The sequence below is a fragment of the Syngnathus acus genome, unplaced genomic scaffold (genome assembly GCF_901709675.1).
Source record: "Syngnathus acus unplaced genomic scaffold, fSynAcu1.2, whole genome shotgun sequence".
NCBI classification, from domain to species: Eukaryota; Metazoa; Chordata; class Actinopteri; order Syngnathiformes; family Syngnathidae; genus Syngnathus; species Syngnathus acus.
The window spans coordinates 70,724-91,785 of NW_023590228.1; the positions used below are offsets into that span (position 1 = coordinate 70,724).

The 21,062-nt window shown below is 47.7% G+C and overlaps 1 protein-coding gene across 1 annotated transcript; it reads left to right on the top strand.

Moving 5' to 3' along the window:
- Nucleotides 1-16,615: 16,615 nt before the first annotated feature.
- Nucleotides 16,616-20,727, top strand: LOC119118995 (uncharacterized protein K02A2.6-like). Its single transcript, XM_037245642.1, has 2 exons — nt 16,616-19,864; nt 20,502-20,727. Exons 1-2 carry the CDS (start codon nt 16,884-16,886, stop codon nt 20,512-20,514), a joined length of 2,994 nt encoding a protein of 997 aa, XP_037101537.1. The 5' UTR covers nt 16,616-16,883; the 3' UTR covers nt 20,515-20,727.
- The last annotated feature ends 335 nt before the right edge of the window (nt 20,728-21,062 follow it).

Here is a 21,062-nt window from a genome sequence, read left to right on the forward strand (position 1 = left end):
CCACCTCTGTCAGACGAAGGCAGACCTAAGACGCTGGCCCAGCGAAGGATTTCCTTCCCAGGTCTTTCTTTACCAGGTCCTCCTAATGGACGCTGGCCCGTCGACGGTGTACAGCGCGTCGTCCTCCGTCAGCCAGATGGCGGGTATGAGGGTCCCGGGTTTCGGCACCAAAATGTTAGGGTAGTGTTCACTCTAACTTATTTTGCAAGAACCACACTGGAGACAAGTTAGTCGTTTCAGACACCTGCAGGCGGAGAGTTCACTCGTCGCTGTGCTTACAGCGATGGTCGAATGAAGTCTGAAGTCAGGCCTCATCAGGTGCATATTTATTGAGAAGAAACACAGTGGGGTTGAAAGTGGGGGTGTGAGAACCCAGGAAGGGGTGAAGACGCTCCCCTGCTGATCAAAGCATAGCAGGGGGCCTTTTACGACTTTGTGGAAACAAAGCAACTTTGATTGCTTCCTCTGCAGCTAGTCAATCAGGTGAAAATATCTTAGCACTTTGGTCTACTACTTTTGGTAAGACAGGACAAGCTAGGTAAATTAGTACAGGTTACATTCCAACATAATCATACGATGAAGATATTCTGCAAACCCTAACACTATTTCTAGTAAAAAGCGCTCTTGGGTGCTTCAGAGTGCCGGGTTTATCACTGCGCATGCAGAAATGACCACCTGCAACGTTTGGTTTATGTTTTATAAGCATTTTTTGTTTTATTGCTTAAATCGCATTTTCTCGACGAGCTGAGCACGTTTTCTGGATGGTGCCTCTCCCGTCACTCTGGTTAGGTTGGCATAGTAAAAAGCGCTCTTGGGGGCTTCAGAGTGCCCAGTTTATCACTGCGCATGCAGAAATGACCACCTGCAACGTTTGGTTTATGTTTTATAAGCATTTTTAGTTTTATTGCTTAAATCGCATTTTCTCGACGAGCTGAGCACGTTTTCTGGATGGTGCCTCTCCCGTCACTCTGGTTAGGTTGGCAAAGTAAAAAGCGCTCTTGGGTGCTTCAGAGTGCCGAGTTTATCACTGCACATAAAGAAATGACCACCTGCAACGTTTGGTTTATGTTTTATGAGCATTTTTAATTGTATTGCTTAGAGCGCATTTTCTCGACGAGCTGAGCACTATTTCTAGTAAAAAGCGCTCTTGGGTGCTTCAGAGTGCCGGGTTTATCACTGCGCATGCAGAAATGACCACCTGCAACGTTTGGTTTATGTTTTATAAGCATTTTTTGTTTTATTGCTTAAATCGCATTTTCTCGACGAGCTGAGCACGTTTTCTGGATGGTGCCTCTCCCGTCACTCTGGTTAGGTTGGCATAGTAAAAAGTGCTCTTGGGGGCTTCAGAGTGCCCAGTTTATCACTGCGCATGCAGAAATGACCACCTGCAACGTTTGGTTTATGTTTTATAAGCATTTTTAGTTTTATTGCTTAAATCGCATTTTCTCGACGAGCTGAGCACGTTTTCTGGATGGTGCCTCTCCCGTCACTCTGGTTAGGTTGGCAAAGTAAAAAGCGCTCTTGGGTGCTTCAGAGTGCCGAGTTTATCACTGCGCATGAAGAAATGACCACCTGCAACGTTTGGTTTATGTTTTATGAGCATTTTTAATTGTATTGCTTAGAGCGCATTTTCTCGACGAGCTGAGCACTATTTCTAGTAAAAAGCGCTCTTGGGTGCTTCAGAGTGCCGGGTTTATCACTGCGCATGCAGAAATGACCACCTGCAACGTTTGGTTTATGTTTTATAAGCATTTTTTGTTTTATTGCTTAAATCGCATTTTCTCGACGAGCTGAGCACGTTTTCTGGATGGTGCCTCTCCCGTCACTCTGGTTAGGTTGGCATAGTAAAAAGCGCTCTTGGGGGCTTCAGAGTGCCCAGTTTAACACTGCGCATGCAGAAATGACCACCTGCAACGTTTGGTTTATGTTTTATAAGCATTTTTAGTTTTATTGCTTAAATCGCATTTTCTCGACGAGTTGAGCACGTTTTCTGGATGGTGCCTCTCCCGTCACTCTGGTTAGGTTGGCAAAGTAAAAAGCGCTCTTGGGTGCTTCAGAGTGCCAAGTTTATCACTGCACATGAAGAAATGACCACCTGCAACGTTTGGTTTATGTTTTATGAGCATTTTTAATTGTATTGCTTAGAGCGCATTTTCTCGACGAGCTGAGCACTATTTCTAGTAAAAAGCGCTCTTGGGTGCTTCAGAGTGCCGGGTTTATCACTGCGCATGCAGAAATGACCACCTGCAACGTTTGGTTTATGTTTTATAAGCATTTTTAGTTTTATTGCTTAAATCGCATTTTCTCGACGAGCTGAGCACGTTTTCTGGATGGTGCCTCTCCCGTCACTCTGGTTAGGTTGGCAAAGTAAAAAGCGCTCTTGGGTGCTTCAGAGTGCCGAGTTTATCACTGCACATAAAGAAATGACCACCTGCAACGTTTGGTTTATGTTTTATAAGCATTTTTTGTTTTATTGCTTAAATCGCATTTTCTCGACGAGCTGAGCACGTTTTCTGGATGGTGCCTCTCCCGTCACTCTGGTTAGGTTGGCATAGTAAAAAGCGCTCTTGGGGGCTTCAGAGTGCCCAGTTTATCACTGCGCATGCAGAAATGACCACCTGCAACGTTTGGTTTATGTTTTATAAGCATTTTTAGTTTTATTGCTTAAATCGCATTTTCTCGACGAGCTGAGCACGTTTTCTGGATGGTGCCTCTCCCGTCACTCTGGTTAGGTTGGCAAAGTAAAAAGCGCTCTTGGGTGCTTCAGAGTGCCGAGTTTATCACTGCACATAAAGAAATGACCACCTGCAACGTTTGGTTTATGTTTTATGAGCATTTTTAATTGTATTGCTTAGAGCGCATTTTCTCGACGAGCTGAGCACTATTTCTAGTAAAAAGCGCTCTTGGGTGCTTCAGAGTGCCGGGTTTATCACTGCGCATGCAGAAATGACCACCTGCAACGTTTGGTTTATGTTTTATAAGCATTTTTTGTTTTATTGCTTAAATCGCATTTTCTCGACGAGCTGAGCACGTTTTCTGGATGGTGCCTCTCCCGTCACTCTGGTTAGGTTGGCATAGTAAAAAGCGCTCTTGGGGGCTTCAGAGTGCCCAGTTTATCACTGCGCATGCAGAAAAGACCACCTGCAACGTTTGGTTTATGTTTTATAAGCATTTTTAGTTTTATTGCTTAAATCGCATTTTCTCGACGAGCTGAGCACGTTTTCTGGATGGTGCCTCTCCCGTCACTCTGGTTAGGTTGGCAAAGTAAAAAGCGCTCTTGGGTGCTTCAGAGTGCCGAGTTTATCACTGCACATAAAGAAATGACCACCTGCAACGTTTGGTTTATGTTTTATGAGCATTTTTAATTGTATTGCTTAGAGCGCATTTTCTCGACGAGCTGAGCACTATTTCTAGTAAAAAGCGCTCTTGGGTGCTTCAGAGTGCCGGGTTTATCACTGCGCATGCAGAAATGACCACCTGCAACGTTTGGTTTATGTTTTATAAGCATTTTTTGTTTTATTGCTTAAATCGCATTTTCTCGACGAGCTGAGCACGTTTTCTGGATGGTGCCTCTCCCGTCACTCTGGTTAGGTTGGCATAGTAAAAAGCGCTCTTGGGGGCTTCAGAGTGCCCAGTTTATCACTGCGCATGCAGAAATGACCACCTGCAACGTTTGGTTTATGTTTTATAAGCATTTTTAGTTTTATTGCTTAAATCGCATTTTCTCGACGAGCTGAGCACGTTTTCTGGATGGTGCCTCTCCCGTCACTCTGGTTAGGTTGGCAAAGTAAAAAGCGCTCTTGGGTGCTTCAGAGTGCCGAGTTTATCACTGCACATAAAGAAATGACCACCTGCAACGTTTGGTTTATGTTTTATGAGCATTTTTAATTGTATTGCTTAGAGCGCATTTTCTCGACGAGCTGAGCACTATTTCTAGTAAAAAGCGCTCTTGGGTGCTTCAGAGTGCCGGGTTTATCACTGCGCATGCAGAAATGACCACCTGCGACGTTTGGTTTATGTTTTATAAGCATTTTTTGTTTTATTGCTTAAATCGCATTTTCTCGACGAGCTGAGCACGTTTTCTGGATGGTGCCTCTCCCGTCACTCTGGTTAGGTTGGCATAGTAAAAAGTGCTCTTGGGGGCTTCAGAGTGCCCAGTTTATCACTGCGCATGCAGAAATGACCACCTGCAACGTTTGGTTTATGTTTTATAAGCATTTTTAGTTTTATTGCTTAAATCGAATTTTCTCGACGAGCTGAGCACGTTTTCTGGATGGTGCCTCTCCCGTCACTCTGGTTAGGTTGGCAAAGTAAAAAGCGCTCTTGGGTGCTTCAGAGTGCCGAGTTTATCACTGCGCATGAAGAAATGACCACCTGCAACGTTTGGTTTATGTTTTATAAGCATTTTTAATTGTATTGCTTAGAGTGCATTTTCTCGACGAGCTGAGCACGTTTTCTAGTAAAAAGCGCTCTTGGGTGCTTCAGAGTGCCGAGTTGAGTGCGTGGTTTAGCGTCCGCCCCCGGTCCCTTATGGGACCCTATTTGGCCCGCGGACCGGCTGGCGGGAGCTCCGTGAAAGCCTGTCCGCCCTCCGAGCACTCCTGCCGGGCGTGGGTTAGAGACCGCGCCCGGTCACTTATGGGACCCTAAATAGCCCGCGGACCGACTGGCGGGACCTCCGTGAATGCCTATCCGCCCTCCGAGCACTCCTGCCGGGCCTGAGTTAGAGACCGCGCCCGGTCACTTATGGGACCCTAAATGGCCCGCGGACCGGCTGGCGGTACCACCGTGAAAGCCTATCCGCCCTCCGAGCACTCCTGCCGGGCGTGAGTTCGAGACCGCGCCCGGTAACTTATGGGACCCTAAATGGCCCGCGGACCGGCTGGCGGGAGCTCCGTGAAAGCCTGTCCGGCCTCCGAGCACTCCTGCCGGGCGTGGGTTAGAGACCGCGCCCGGTCACTTATGGGACCCTAAATGGCCCGCGGACCGGCTGGCGGTACCACCGTGAAAGCCTATCCGCCCTCCGAGCACTCCTGCCGGGCGTGAGTTCGAGACCGCGCCCGGTCACTTATGGGACCCTAAATGGCCCGCGGACCTTCTGACGGTACCTCCGTGAATGCCTATCCGCCCTCCGAGCACTCCTGCCGGGCCTGAGTTCGAGACCGCGCCCGGTCATGTATGGGACCCTGAATGGCCCGCGGACCGGCTGGCGGGACGTCCGTGGATGCCTATCCGCCCTCCGAGCACTCCCGCCGGGCGTGGGTTAGAGACCGCGCCCGGTCATGTATGGGACCCTGAATGGCCCGCGGACCGGCTGGCGGGACCTCCGTGAATGCCTATCCGCCCTCCGAGCACTCCTGCCGGGCGTGGGTTAGAGACCGCGCCCGGTCAGTTATGGGACCCTAAATAGCCCGCGGACCGGCTGGCGGGACCTCCGTGAATGCCTATCCGCCCTCAGAGCACTCCTGCCGGGCCTGAGTTTGAGACCGCGCCCGGTCAGTTATGGGACCCTAAATAGCCCGCGGACCGGCTGGCGGGACTTCCGTGAATGCCTATCCGCCCTCCGAGCACTCCTGCCGGGCCTGAGTTTGAGACCGCGCCCGGTCAGTTATGGGACCCTAAATAGCCCACGGACCGGCTGGCGGGACCTCCGTGAATGCCTATCCGCCCTCCGAGCACTCCTGTCGGGCGTGGGTTTGAGACCGCGCCCGGTCAGTTATGGGACCCTAAATAGCCCGCGGACCGGCTGGCGGTACCTCCGTGAAAGCCTATCCGCCCTCCGAGCACTCCTGCCGGGCGTGAGTTAGAGACCGCGCACGGTCACTTATGGGACCCTAAATGGCCCGCGGACCTGCTGGCGGGGCATCCGTGAAAGCCTATACGCCTTCCGAGCGCTCTTGCCGGGCGTGAGTTAGCGTCCGCGCCCGGTCGCCTCACGTCACTGTGGTTAAGTTGGCATAGTAAAAAGCGCTCTTGGGTCCTTCAGAGTGCGGAGTTTATCACTGCGCATGAAGAAATGACAACCTGCAACGTTTGGTTTATGTTTTATAAGCATTTTTAGTTTTATTGCTTAAATCGCATTTCCTCGACGAGCTGAGCACGTTTTCTGGATGGTGCCTCTCCCGTCACTCTGGTTAGGTTGGCAAAGTATAAAGCGCTCTTGGGTGCTTCAGAGTGCCGAGTTTATCACTGCACATAAAGAAATGACCACCTGCAACGTTTGGTTTATGTTTTATGAGCATTTTTAATTGTATTGCTTAGAGCGCATTTTCTCGACGAGCTGAGCACTATTTCTAGTAAAAAGCGCTCTTGGGTGCTTCAGAGTGCCGGGTTTATCACTGCGCATGCAGAAATGACCACCTGCAACGTTTGGTTTATGTTTTATAAGCATTTTTTGTTTTATTGCTTAAATCGCATTTTCTCGACGAGCTGAGCACGTTTTCTGGATGGTGCCTCTCCCGTCACTCTGGTTAGGTTGGCATAGTAAAAAGCGCTCTTGGGGGCTTCAGAGTGCCCAGTTTATCACTGCGCATGCAGAAATGACCACCTGCAACGTTTGGTTTATGTTTTATAAGCATTTTTAGTTTTATTGCTTAAATCGCATTTTCTCGACGAGCTGAGCACGTTTTCTGGATGGTGCCTCTCCCGTCACTCTGGTTAGGTTGGCAAAGTAAAAAGCGCTCTTGGGTGCTTCAGAGTGCCGAGTTTATCACTGCACATAAAGAAATGACCACCTGCAACGTTTGGTTTATGTTTTATGAGCATTTTTAATTGTATTGCTTAGAGCGCATTTTCTCGACGAGCTGAGCACTATTTCTAGTAAAAAGCGCTCTTGGGTGCTTCAGAGTGCCGGGTTTATCACTGCGCATGCAGAAATGACCACCTGCAACGTTTGGTTTATGTTTTATAAGCATTTTTTGTTTTATTGCTTAAATCGCATTTTCTCGACGAGCTGAGCACGTTTTCTGGATGGTGCCTCTCCCGTCACTCTGGTTAGGTTGGCATAGTAAAAAGCGCTCTTGGGGGCTTCAGAGTGCCCAGTTTATCACTGCGCATGCAGAAAAGACGACCTGCAACGTTTGGTTTATGTTTTATAAGCATTTTTAGTTTTATTGCTTAAATCGCATTTTCTCGACGAGCTGAGCACGTTTTCTGGATGGTGCCTCTCCCGTCACTCTGGTTAGGTTGGCAAAGTAAAAAGCGCTCTTGGGTGCTTCAGAGTGCCGAGTTTATCACTGCACATAAAGAAATGACCACCTGCAACGTTTGGTTTATGTTTTATGAGCATTTTTAATTGTATTGCTTAGAGCGCATTTTCTCGACGAGCTGAGCACTATTTCTAGTAAAAAGCGCTCTTGGGTGCTTCAGAGTGCCGGGTTTATCACTGCGCATGCAGAAATGACCACCTGCAACGTTTGGTTTATGTTTTATAAGCATTTTTTGTTTTATTGCTTAAATCGCATTTTCTCGACGAGCTGAGCACGTTTTCTGGATGGTGCCTCTCCCGTCACTCTGGTTAGGTTGGCATAGTAAAAAGCGCTCTTGGGGGCTTCAGAGTGCCCAGTTTATCACTGCGCATGCAGAAATGACCACCTGCAACGTTTGGTTTATGTTTTATAAGCATTTTTAGTTTTATTGCTTAAATCGCATTTTCTCGACGAGCTGAGCACGTTTTCTGGATGGTGCCTCTCCCGTCACTCTGGTTAGGTTGGCAAAGTAAAAAGCGCTCTTGGGTGCTTAAGAGTGCCGAGTTTATCACTGCACATAAAGAAATGACCACCTGCAACGTTTGGTTTATGTTTTATGGCAATTTTTAATTGTATTGCTTAGAGCGCATTTTCTCGACGAGCTGAGCACTATTTCTAGTAAAAAGCGCTCTTGGGTGCTTCAGAGTGCCGGGTTTATCACTGCGCATGCAGAAATGACCACCTGCAACGTTTGGTTTATGTTTTATAAGCATTTTTTGTTTTATTGCTTAAATCGCATTTTCTCGACGAGCTGAGCACGTTTTCTGGATGGTGCCTCTCCCGTCACTCTGGTTAGGTTGGCATAGTAAAAAGCGCTCTTGGGGGCTTCAGAGTGCCCAGTTTATCACTGCGCATGCAGAAATGACCACCTGCAACGTTTGGTTTATGTTTTATAAGCATTTTTAGTTTTATTGCTTAAATCGCATTTTCTCGACGAGCTGAGCACGTTTTCTGGATGGTGCCTCTCCCGTCACTCTGGTTAGGTTGGCAAAGTAAAAAGCGCTCTTGGGTGCTTCAGAGTGCCGAGTTTATCACTGCACATAAAGAAATGACCACCTGCAACGTTTGGTTTATGTTTTATGAGCATTTTTAATTGTATTGCTTAGAGCGCATTTTCTCGACGAGCTGAGCACTATTTCTAGTAAAAAGCGCTCTTGGGTGCTTCAGAGTGCCGGGTTTATCACTGCGCATGCAGAAATGACCACCTGCAACGTTTGGTTTATGTTTTATAAGCATTTTTTGTTTTATTGCTTAAATCGCATTTTCTCGACGAGCTGAGCACGTTTTCTGGATGGTGCCTCTCCCGTCACTCTGGTTAGGTTGGCATAGTAAAAAGCGCTCTTGGGGGCTTCAGAGTGCCCAGTTTATCACTGCGCATGCAGAAATGACCACCTGCAACGTTTGGTTTATGTTTTATAAGCATTTTTAGTTTTATTGCTTAAATCGCATTTTCTCGACGAGCTGAGCACGTTTTCTGGATGGTGCCTCTCCCGTCACTCTGGTTAGGTTGGCAAAGTAAAAAGCGCTCTTGGGTGCTTCAGAGTGCCGAGTTTATCACTGCACATAAAGAAATGACCACCTGCAACGTTTGGTTTATGTTTTATGAGCATTTTTAATTGTATTGCTTAGAGCGCATTTTCTCGACGAGCTGAGCACTATTTCTAGTAAAAAGCGCTCTTGGGTGCTTCAGAGTGCCGGGTTTATCACTGCGCATGCAGAAATGACCACCTGCAACGTTTGGTTTATGTTTTATAAGCATTTTTTGTTTTATTGCTTAAATCGCATTTTCTCGACGAGCTGAGCACGTTTTCTGGATGGTGCCTCTCCCGTCACTCTGGTTAGGTTGGCATAGTAAAAAGCGCTCTTGGGGGCTTCAGAGTGCCCAGTTTATCACTGCGCATGCAGAAATGACCACCTGCAACGTTTGGTTTATGTTTTATAAGCATTTTTAGTTTTATTGCTTAAATCGCATTTTCTCGACGAGCTGAGCACGTTTTCTGGATGGTGCCTCTCCCGTCACTCTGGTTAGGTTGGCAAAGTAAAAAGCGCTCTTGGGTGCTTCAGAGTGCCGAGTTTATCACTGCACATAAAGAAATGATCACCTGCAACGTTTGGTTTATGTTTTATGAGCATTTTTAATTGTATTGCTTAGAGCGCATTTTCTCGACGAGCTGAGCACTATTTCTAGTAAAAAGCGCTCTTGGGTGCTTCAGAGTGCCGGGTTTATCACTGCGCATGCAGAAATGACCACCTGCAACATTTGGTTTATGTTTTATAAGCATTTTTTGTTTTATTGCTTAAATCCACTTACTTAACTCAATACAGGCTGGAGGTTGACCTTCTGACCGCGTGGTGCAGGGACAACAACCTCCTGCTGAACGTCGACAAGACCAAGGAGATTGTCGTTGACTTCCGGAAGGGTCACGCCCAACACCTGCCGCTGACCATCGACGGTGCTGTGGTGGAGAGAGTGAGCAGCGCCAGGTTCCTGGGGGTGCACATCAGTGAGGATCTCTCCTGGTCCACCAACACCGCGTCGCTGGCGAAGAAGGCCCGGCGCCGCCTGTACTTCCTTCGGAAACTCAGGCGAGCGGGGACTCCTCCGGCCGTCATGACTACGTTTTACCGCGGCACCATTGAGAGCGTCCTCTCCAGCTGTATTGCTGTCTGGGGTGGCAGCTGCACTGACCAAGACTTGAAGGCCCTGCAGCGCATTGTGAAAACGGCTAGTAAGACTATTGGTGCTTCTCTCCCCTCCTTGAAGGACATTTACACCTCCCATCTCACCCGCAAGGCGACCAAGATTGTGAGTGATGTGAGTCACCCCGCTCACCCTTTGTTTGAACTTCTGCCCTCTGGGAGGCGGTACAGGAGCCTGCGCTCCCGCACCACCAGACTTTCCAACAGCTTCGTACTCCAGGCTGTTAGGATCCTGAACTCGCTCCCCCTTTCAGCGTAGCGTCCTGTTCTTGCTGTATGCTCACTGGCTCGGTTTTGCCCCTCATATTCAATGGGTTATTGGTCTGTTTTTATTCATCGCTCATTTTATTTTATTTATTATTTATTATTTATGGTTTGTGCCTACTTGTTTTTGTTTTGTGTCGCCTACTTAAATGTCTCGTCACCGTGGGATGGAGGAAACGGAATTTCGGTTTCTTTGTGTGTCTTGACGTATGAAGGGATTGACAATAAAGCTGACTTTGACTTTGACTTTGACTTTGACTAAATCGCATTTTCTCGACGAGCTGAGCACGTTTTCTGGATGGTGCCTCTCCCGTCACTCTGGTTAGGTTGGCATAGTACAAAGTGCTCTTGGGGGCTTCAGAGTGCCCAGTTTATCACTGCGCATGCAGAAATGACCACCTGCAACGTTTGGTTTATGTTTTATAAGCATTTTTAGTTTTATTGCTTAAATCGCATTTTCTCGACGAGCTGAGCACGTTTTCTGGATGGTGCCTCTCCCGTCACTCTGGTTAGGTTGGCAAAGTAAAAAGCGCTCTTGGGTGCTTCAGAGTGCCGAGTTTATCACTGCACATAAAGAAATGACCACCTGCAACGTTTGGTTTATGTTTTATGAGCATTTTTAATTGTATTGCTTAGAGCGCATTTTCTCGACGAGCTGAGCACTATTTCTAGTAAAAAGCGCTCTTGGGTGCTTCAGAGTGCCGGGTTTATCACTGCGCATGCAGAAATGACCACCTGCAACGTTTGGTTTATGTTTTATAAGCATTTTTTGTTTTATTGCTTAAATCGCATTTTTTCGACGAGCTGAGCACGTTTTCTGGATGGTGCCTCTCCCGTCACTCTGGTTAGGTTGGCATAGTAAAAAGCGCTCTTGGGGGCTTCAGAGTGCCCAGTTTATCACTGCGCATGCAGAAATGACCACCTGCAACGTTTGGTTTATGTTTTATAAGCATTTTTAGTTTTATTGCTTAAATCGCATTTTCTCGACGAGCTGAGCACGTTTTCTGGATGGTGCCTCTCCCGTCACTCTGGTTAGGTTGGCAAAGTAAAAAGCGCTCTTGGGTGCTTCAGAGTGCCGAGTTTATCACTGCACATAAAGAAATGACCACCTGCAACGTTTGGTTTATGTTTTATGAGCATTTTTAATTGTACTGCTTAGAGCGCATTTTCTCGACGAGCTGAGCACTATTTCTAGTAAAAAGCGCTCTTGGGTGCTTCAGAGTGCCGGGTTTATCACTGCGCATGCAGAAATGACCACCTGCAACGTTTGGTTTATGTTTTATAAGCATTTTTTGTTTTATTGCTTAAATCGCATTTTCTCGACGAGCTGAGCACGTTTTCTGGATGGTGCCTCTCCCGTCACTCTGGTTAGGTTGGCATAGTAAAAAGCGCTCTTGGGGGCTTCAGAGTGCCCAGTTTATCACTGCGCATGCAGAAAAGACCACCTGCAACGTTTGGTTTATGTTTTATAAGCATTTTTAGTTTTATTGCTTAAATCGCATTTTCTCGACGAGCTGAGCACGTTTTCTGGATGGTGCCTCTCCCGTCACTCTGGTTAGGTTGGCAAAGTAAAAAGCGCTCTTGGGTGCTTCAGAGTGCCGAGTTTATCACTGCACATAAAGAAATGACCACCTGCAACGTTTTGGTTTATGTTTTATGAGCATTTTTAATTGTATTGCTTAGAGCGCATTTTCTCGACGAGCTGAGCACTATTTCTAGTAAAAAGCGCTCTTGGGTGCTTCAGAGTGCCGGGTTTATCACTGCGCATGCAGAAATGACCACCTGCAACGTTTGGTTTATGTTTTATAAGCATTTTTTGTTTTATTGCTTAAATCGCATTTTCTCGACGAGCTGAGCACGTTTTCTGGATGGTGCCTCTCCCGTCACTCTGGTTAGGTTGGCATAGTAAAAAGCGCTCTTGGGGGCTTCAGAGTGCCCAGTTTATCACTGCGCATGCAGAAATGACCACCTGCAACGTTTGGTTTATGTTTTATAAGCATTTTTAGTTTTATTGCTTAAATCGCATTTTCTCGACGAGCTGAGCACGTTTTCTGGATGGTGCCTCTCCCGTCACTCTGGTTAGGTTGGCAAAGTAAAAAGCGCTCTTGGGTGCTTCAGAGTGCCGAGTTTATCACTGCACATAAAGAAATGACCACCTGCAACGTTTGGTTTATGTTTTCTGAGCATTTTTAATTGTATTGCTTAGAGCGCATTTTCTCGACGAGCTGAGCACTATTTCTAGTAAAAAGCGCTCTTGGGTGCTTCAGAGTGCCGGGTTTATCACTGCGCATGCAGAAATGACCACCTGCAACGTTTGGTTTATGTTTTATAAGCATTTTTTGTTTTATTGCTTAAATCGCATTTTCTCGACGAGCTGAGCACGTTTTCTGGATGGTGCCTCTCCCGTCACTCTGGTTAGGTTGGCATAGTAAAAAGCGCTCTTGGGGGCTTCAGAGTGCCCAGTTTATCACTGCGCATGCAGAAATGACCACCTGCAACGTTTGGTTTATGTTTTATAAGCATTTTTAGTTTTATTGCTTAAATCGCATTTTCTCGACGAGCTGAGCACGTTTTCTGGATGGTGCCTCTCCCGTCACTCTGGTTAGGTTGGCAAAGTAAAAAGCGCTCTTGGGTGCTTCAGAGTGCCGAGTTTATCACTGCACATAAAGAAATGACCACCTGCAACGTTTGGTTTATGTTTTATGAGCATTTTTAATTGTATTGCTTAGAGCGCATTTTCTCGACGAGCTGAGCACTATTTCTAGTAAAAAGCGCTCTTGGGTGCTTCAGAGTGCCGGGTTTATCACTGCGCATGCAGAAATGACCACCTGCAACGTTTGGTTTATGTTTTATAAGCATTTTTTGTTTTATTGCTTAAATCGCATTTTCTCGACGAGCTGAGCACGTTTTCTGGATGGTGCCTCTCCCGTCACTCTGGTTAGGTTGGCATAGTAAAAAGTGCTCTTGGGGGCTTCAGAGTGCCCAGTTTATCACTGCGCATGCAGAAATGACCACCTGCAACGTTTGGTTTATGTTTTATAAGCATTTTTAGTTTTATTGCTTAAATCGCATTTTCTCGACGAGATGAGCACGTTTTCTGGATGGTGCCTCTCCCGTCACTCTGGTTAGGTTGGCAAAGTAAAAAGCGCTCTTGGGTGCTTCAGAGTGCCGAGTTTATCACTGCACATAAAGAAATGACCACCTGCAACGTTTGGTTTATGTTTTATGAGCATTTTTAATTGTATTGCTTAGAGCGCATTTTCTCGACGAGCTGAGCACTATTTCTAGTAAAAAGCGCTCTTGGGTGCTTCAGAGTGCCGGGTTTATCACTGCGCATGCAGAAATGACCACCTGCAACGTTTGGTTTATGTTTTATAAGCATTTTTTGTTTTATTGCTTAAATCGCATTTTCTCGACGAGCTGAGCACGTTTTCTGGATGGTGCCTCTCCCGTCACTCTGGTTAGGTTGGCATAGTAAAAAGCGCTCTTGGGGGCTTCAGAGTGCCCAGTTTATCACTACGCATGCAGAAATGACCACCTGCAACGTTTGGTTTATGTTTTATAAGCATTTTTAATTGCATTGCTTAGAGTGCATTTTCTCGACGAGCTGAGCACGTTTTCTAGTAAAAAGCGCTCTTGGGTGCTTCAGAGTGCCGAGTTGAGTGCGTGGTTTAGCGTCCGCCCCCGGTCCCTTATGGGACCCTATTTGGCCCGCGGACCGGCTGGCGGGAGCTCCGTGAAAGCCTGTCCGCCCTCCGAGCACTCCTGCCGGGCGTGGGTTAGAGACCGCGCCCGGTCACTTATGGGACCCTAATTGGCCCGCGGACCGGCTGGCGGTACCTCCGTGAATGCCTATCCGCCGTCCGAGCACTCCTGCCGGGCCTGAGTTAGAGACCGCGCCCGGTCACTTATGGGACCCTAAATGGCCCGCGGACCGGCTGGCGATACCACCGTGAAAGCCTATCCGCCCTCCGAGCACTCCTGCCGGGCGTGAGTTCGAGACCGCGCCCGGTCACTTATGGGACCCTAAATGGCACGCGGACCGGCTGGCGGGAGCTCCGTGAAAGCCTGTCCGCCCTCCGAGCACTCCTGCCGGGCGTGGGTTAGAGACCGCGCCCGGTCACTTATGGGACCCTAAATGGCCCGCGGACCGGCTGGCGGTACCACCGTGAAAGCCTATCCGCCCTCCGAGCACTCCTGCCGGGCGTGAGTTCGAGACCGCGCCCGGTCACTTATGGGACCCTAAATGGCCCGCGGACCTGCTGGCGGTACCTCCGTGAATGCCTATCCGCCCTCCGAGCACTCCTGCCGGGCCTGAGTTCGAGACCGCGCCCGGTCATGTATGGGACCCTGAATGGCCCGCGGACCGGCTGGCGGGACGTCCGTGGATGCCTATCCGCCCTCCGAGCACTCCCGCCGGGCGTGGGTTAGAGACCGCGCCCGGTCATGTATGGGACCCTGAATGGCCCGCGGACCGGCTGGCGGGACCTCCGTGAATGCCTATCCGCCCTCCGAGCACTCCTGCCGGGCCTGAGTTTGAGACCGCGCCCGGTCAGTTATGGGACCCTAAATAGCCCGCGGACCGGCTGGCGGGACCTCCGTGAATGCCTATTCGCCCTCCGAGCACTCCTGCCGGGCGTGGGTTTGAGACCGCGCCCGGTCAGTTATGGGACCCTAAATAGCCCGCGGACCGGCTGGCGGTACCTCCGTGAAAGCCTATCCGCCCTCCGAGCACTCCTGCCGGGCGTGAGTTAGAGACCGCGCACGGTCACTTATGGGACCCTAAATGGCCCGCGGACCTCCTGGCGGAGCTTCCGTGAAAGCCTATCCGCCTTCCGAGCGCTCTTGCCGGGCGTGAGTTAGCGTCCGCGCCCGGTCGCCTCACGTCACTGTGGTTAAGTTGGCATAGTAAAAAGCGCTCTTGGATCCTTCAGAGTGCGGAGTTTATCACTGCGCATGAAGAAATGACAACCTGCAACGTTTGGTTTATGTTTGATAAGCATTTTTAGTTTTATTGCTTAAATCGCATTTTCTCGACGAGCTGAGCACGTTTTCTGGATGGTGCCTCTCCCGTCACTCTGGTTAGGTTGGCAAAGTAAAAAGCGCTCTTGGGTGCTTCAGAGTGCCGAGTTTATCACTGCACATAAAGAAATGACCACCTGCAACGTTTGGTTTATGTTTTATGAGCATTTTTAATTGTATTGCTTAGAGCGCATTTTCTCGACGAGCTGAGCACTATTTCTAGTAAAAAGCGCTCTTGGGTGCTTCAGAGTGCCGGGTTTATCACTGCGCATGCAGAAATGACCACCTGCAACGTTTGGTTTATGTTTTATAAGCATTTTTTGTTTTATTGCTTAAATCGCATTTTCTCGACGAGGTGAGCACGTTTTCTGGATGGTGCCTCTCCCGTCACTCTGGTTAGGTTGGCATAGTAAAAAGCGCTCTTGGGGGCTTCAGAGTGCCCAGTTTATCACTGCGCATGCAGAAATGACCACCTGCAACGTTTGGTTTATGTTTTATAAGCATTTTTAGTTTTATTGCTTAAATCGCATTTTCTCGACGAGCTGAGCACGTTTTCTGGATGGTGCCTCTCCCGTCACTCTGGTTAGGTTGGCAAAGTAAAAAGCGCTCTTGGGTGCTTCAGAGTGCCGAGTTTATCACTGCACATAAAGAAATGACCACCTGCAACGTTTGGTTTATGTTTTATGAGCATTTTTAATTGTATTGCTTAGAGCGCATTTAATCGACGAGCTGAGCACTATTTCTAGTAAAAAGCGCTCTTGGGTGCTTCAGAGTGCCGGGTTTATCACTGCGCATGCAGAAATGACCACCTGCAACGTTTGGTTTATGTTTTATAAGCATTTTTTGTTTTATTGCTTAAATCGCATTTTCTCGACGAGCTGAGCACGTTTTCTGGATGGTGCCTCTCCCGTCACTCTGGTTAGGTTGGCATAGTAAAAAGCGCTCTTGGGGGCTTCAGAGTGCCCAGTTTATCACTGCGCATGCAGAAATGACCACCTGCAACGTTTGGTTTATGTTTTATAAGCATTTTTAGTTTTATTGCTTAAATCGCATTTTCTCGACGAGCTGAGCACGTTTTCTGGATGGTGCCTCTCCCGTCACTCTGGTTAGGTTGGCAAAGTAAAAAGCGCTCTTGGGTGCTTCAGAGTGCCGAGTTTATCACTGCACATAAAGAAATGACCACCTGCAACGTTTGGTTTATGTTTTATGAGCATTTTTAATTGTATTGCTTAGAGCGCATTTTCTCGACGAGCTGAGCACTATTTCTAGTAAAAAGCGCTCTTGGGTGCTTCAGAGTGCCGGGTTTATCACTGCGCATGCAGAAATGACTGTAGTAATAGGCGGGGTAGGAACCGTTGTGAGGGTTATATGTTGCTGGGGGAGGGGAACACAATAAAGTATGTTCCGTCTTGACATGAACGGGCGTCTGTCCCGTCTCTGCCTTAAGGGTTTCTATGTACCTATTAAACCATAGAACATGGTGTCAGAAGTGGGATCCAAAAGTGTCGAAGCGAAGAGACTACTGGACTAGTGTAAGTCCCAAGCAAGACAGGACGTTGAAAGTGATAAAAGTAACTTCAGTCCGCTAGCACGGCTAGGCAGGAGCTAACGCTAAGGGAGACGAGGAAGAAAACAACGAGGCTCGAGGAGATGGCGCAATATCAAGTAATGCCACCGGAAAAATTCACGTTCAAGGCAGAAGACTGGCCCAAATGGATAAAACGCTTTGAGAGGTTTCGCATCGCATCAGGTTTGGATACTCAAGCGGAGGAGAACCAAGTGAATGCACTAATCTACAGTATGGGAGAAGAAGCGGAGGACATTTTGGTTTCCCTCCACCTCACCCCAGAACACATGAGTGAGTACCACAGGGTCACGCAGAGACTGGATGCTCACTTTGTAGCTCGGAGAAATATAATTTTTGAGAGAGCTAAGTTTAATCAGCGGCAGCAGGAGATGGGCGAGTCGGCAGACAGCTTTATCACCGCGCTTCATTGTTTAGCTGAACACTGTGGATATGGACAACTACACGATGAGATGGTCAGAGATAGGCTTGTAGTTGGACTTCGAGACAAGCGTTTGTCAGAACTGTTGCAACTGGATCCAGAGCTTACATTAGAAAAAGCAGTTACAAAGGCCAGACAGAGTGAAATGGTCAAGAAACAACAAGAAATGCTGAATACAAACTTCAAGGGAGACGTCGTTAATACTCAACTTGATAGTGTACGCATCAAACTACAGGGGGGCGCCAGACCCAAACAACATAAAATGCAGCTGAAACCAGGATTTTCCATCAAAACCAAACCGTGCACAAGATGTGGAGACACAAAAGGTCACGCTTATCAGCAATGCCCGGCTAAAGATGCCTCATGCAATAATTGCAAAAAGAAGGGACATTTTGCTAGAATGTGCAGGTCCAAGAAAATGTATGAGGTCCATCTAGAAAGATTAGAGGATTTTTCTTCAGAGGATGTTTCATTTTTGGGTTCATTGGCTTGTGAATCTTCAGATCCGTGGATGACAGAAGTAGAGATGGACAAGTCTAGCGCTGTGTTTAAAATTGACACAGGCGCGGATGTGACGGCAGTTCCAGCTGGCATGTATGTGAAAGGACAATTCAATGAACTAAAGCAAACCAGAAAAGTGCTGATGGGGCCAGGCGGGTCGCAGTTAAAGGTTAAAGGCAAGTTTTCGGCGACTCTCAAAAGAAGAGACAAAAGCATAATGGAGTTCATTTATGTGGTTGAAGGACTAAGTACAGCTTTACTGAGCAGACAAGCAGCCACTGCATTACAGCTAGTGGCTAGGCTTGATACAGCTACTTTGGACAATAAAGAGACAATCAAGCAGGAATTTCCGGAGCTATTCACAGGGCTTGGAATCATGAAAGGTGAATACCATATTGTACTTAAGCCGGAAGCACAACCATTCTCCGTCTCAACTCCACGACGCATTTCTATCCCTTTACTGCCAATGGTTAAAGAGGAACTTTCTCGTATGGAGCGACAAGGAGTCATCTCCAAGGTGGAGCAGCCTACAGAATGGTGTGCACCTATGGTGGTGGTTCCCAAGCCCGCACGTGACCGAGTGAGAATATGTTCAGACCTCACTCAACTGAATAAGTCGGTTTTGAGAGAAAGGCACCAGCTACCTTCAGTTGAGAACACGCTTGGACAGCTTTCAGGTGCCCAGGTATTTTCGAAACTGGATGCCAATGCAGGTTTCTGGCAGATTCCTCTTTCAAAAGACTCATCACTGCTCACAACCTTTATCACTCCTTTCGGTCGCTATTGCTACAATCGACTGTGCTTTGGACTATCTTCGGCACCAGAACACTTTCAGAAACGCATGCAGCAAATCCTAGAAGGCCTGGAGGGAGTAGTGTGTCAGATGGATGACGTCCTCATCTGGGGAGTGGATCAGGAAGAGCACGACAAAAGACTAAGGGAAGCTCTCACCTGTCTACGGGACGCGGGCGTGACACTTAATGATAAGTGTGAATTTTCAAAGACTAAAATCAAGTTCCTGGGTCAGATCATTCAGGCAACTGGAGTTAGCCCCGACCCAGAGAAAATAAATGCAGTGAAAGCCATGAAGGAACCAACCAACATTTCCGAGGTGAGAAGATTTCTGGGAATGGCAAATCACCTGGGCAAGTTTTTGCCACACTTAGCAGAAAAGACACGTCCACTCAGAGATCTGTTAAGAAAAACGAACATGTGGTCATGGGGACCTCAGCAGATACAGGCTTTTGAAAGCATAAAGATAGACTTGACAACACCTCCTGGGCTGGCATTGTATGATCCTTCAGCTGATACGCTAGTCTCAGCAGATTCATCTTCTTATGGGCTGGGTGCTGTATTGTTGCAGAAGACAAGCAGTATGGACTGGAAACCAGTGGCATATGCATCACGCGCATTGAGCACCACGGAGCAGCGCTACGCGCAAATTGAGAAGGAAGCGCTAGCCACAACGTGGGCATGTGAGAGGTTTGCAGAGTTTTTGATTGGAAAGGACTTTCTCGTTCAAACTGACCACAAACCTCTAGTCCCTCTACTTGGCGCGAGAAATCTGGACGAACTACCTCCACGTATACAACGCCTGAAAATGCGTCTCATGAGATTTTCATTCACCATATCCCATGTGGCTGGCAAAGACATCGCAACAGCTGATGTTCTATCAAGAGCACCGGTGACGTCTTCGGAGGACAGTCTACGGGAGGAAGAGATCAACCTCTACGCCGACACCGTAGTGGCCAGCCTCCCTGCAACTGAGAAGAGACTTAAAGAGATTCAGTCTCATCAGGACAAAGATGACATTTTGCGACAGCTTAAGCGGTTCTGTGTCAGTGGTTGGCCAGACAAGTTTTCGATTGAAAAGACTTTTATGCCATATTTCCCTTTTGCAGGTGAACTGACTGTTCAGAATGGGTTGTTGTTATTAGGCTGTAGGCTGGTCATTCCAAAAACACTCAGAGATGAAATGCTAAACAAACTTCACGAAGGTCACTTAGGAATTACCAAGTGCAGAGAACGTGCTAAACAATCTGTGTGGTGGCCAGGTCTTAGCAAAGATTTAAAGCAACTCATTGAGACGTGTGACACATGTGCCCGTGAGCGAGTTAACAACAGGGAGTCAATGTTAGGAACTGAGTTTCCTTCAAGACCATGGTGTACAGTAGGGGTAGATTTGTTTCAGTTCGGTAAAAACCAGTATCTTGCGGTTGTGGATTACTTTTCAAGGTTTTGTGAGGTAGCCAAGCTTTCGTGTACAACTTCAGACGCTGTAATTACCCACTGTAAATCTATTTTTGCTCGACATGGTATACCTGAGGTTGTACGCTCCGATAATGGTCCGCAATTTGCATCTGAAGAGTTCAATAGGTTTGCACGGATGTGGGGGTTTTCACATGTCACATCCAGTCCACATTTCCCACAGAGTAATGGGGAGGTGGAGCGGGCAATAAGGACTGTCAAAAGTCTACTGAAAAAGTCCAGTGATCCCTACTTAGCTTTGATGGCTTGCCGTGCCGCACCTTTAGCAAATGGTTGTAGTCCAACTGAACTGCTAATGGGGCGTAGAATACGTACTACTGTTCCGGTCATTCCCTCTCAGCTCGTTCCAGAAGGAGCGGATTTGGAAAAGGTGAGGAGGAAGGAGCGGAGCTACAGACAAAAACAAAAACTGAATTTTGACAAACGACATAGAGCTCACACCTTGCCTGCCTTACAACCTGGAGACCATGTGTGGGTCCAGGACATGCAACAGAGAGGTACTGTAGTGTCCACAGCGAACACACCAAGGTCCTACATCGTAGAAGCGTCTGGGGGAAATCTCCGGAGAAACAGGTATCATCTCTCACGCACACCTGTGGCTCCAGAAACACACATCACTGTCCCTGATATGGGGGAAAGCAACCCTACAGAGACTCTGAAAAGACCGGTCTCTCCTGTTGTACCCTCTGGTTCACCAGAACCTGAGAGACGCTATCCTTCTCGCGCTCTTGGGGGCTTCAGAGTGCCCAGTTTATCACTGCGCATGCAGAAATGACCACCTGCAACGTTTGGTTTATGTTTTATAAGCATTTTTTTTTTTATTGCTTAAATCGCATTTTCTCGACGAGCTGAGCACGTTTTCTGGATGGTGCCTCTCCCGTCACTCTGGTTAGGTTGGCATAGTAAAAAGCGCTCTTGGGGGCTTCAGAGTGCCCAGTTTATCACTGCGCATGCAGAAAAGACCACCTGCAACGTTTGGTTTATGTTTTATAAGCATTTTTAGTTTTATTGCTTAAATCGCATTTTCTCGACGAGCTGAGCACGTTTTCTGGAT

Excerpts from the sequence above, each read along its gene's own strand:
- LOC119118995 (XM_037245642.1), top strand. The coding sequence starts at position 16,884 with ATGGCGCAATATCAAGTAATGCCACCGGAAAAATTCACGTTCAAGGCA.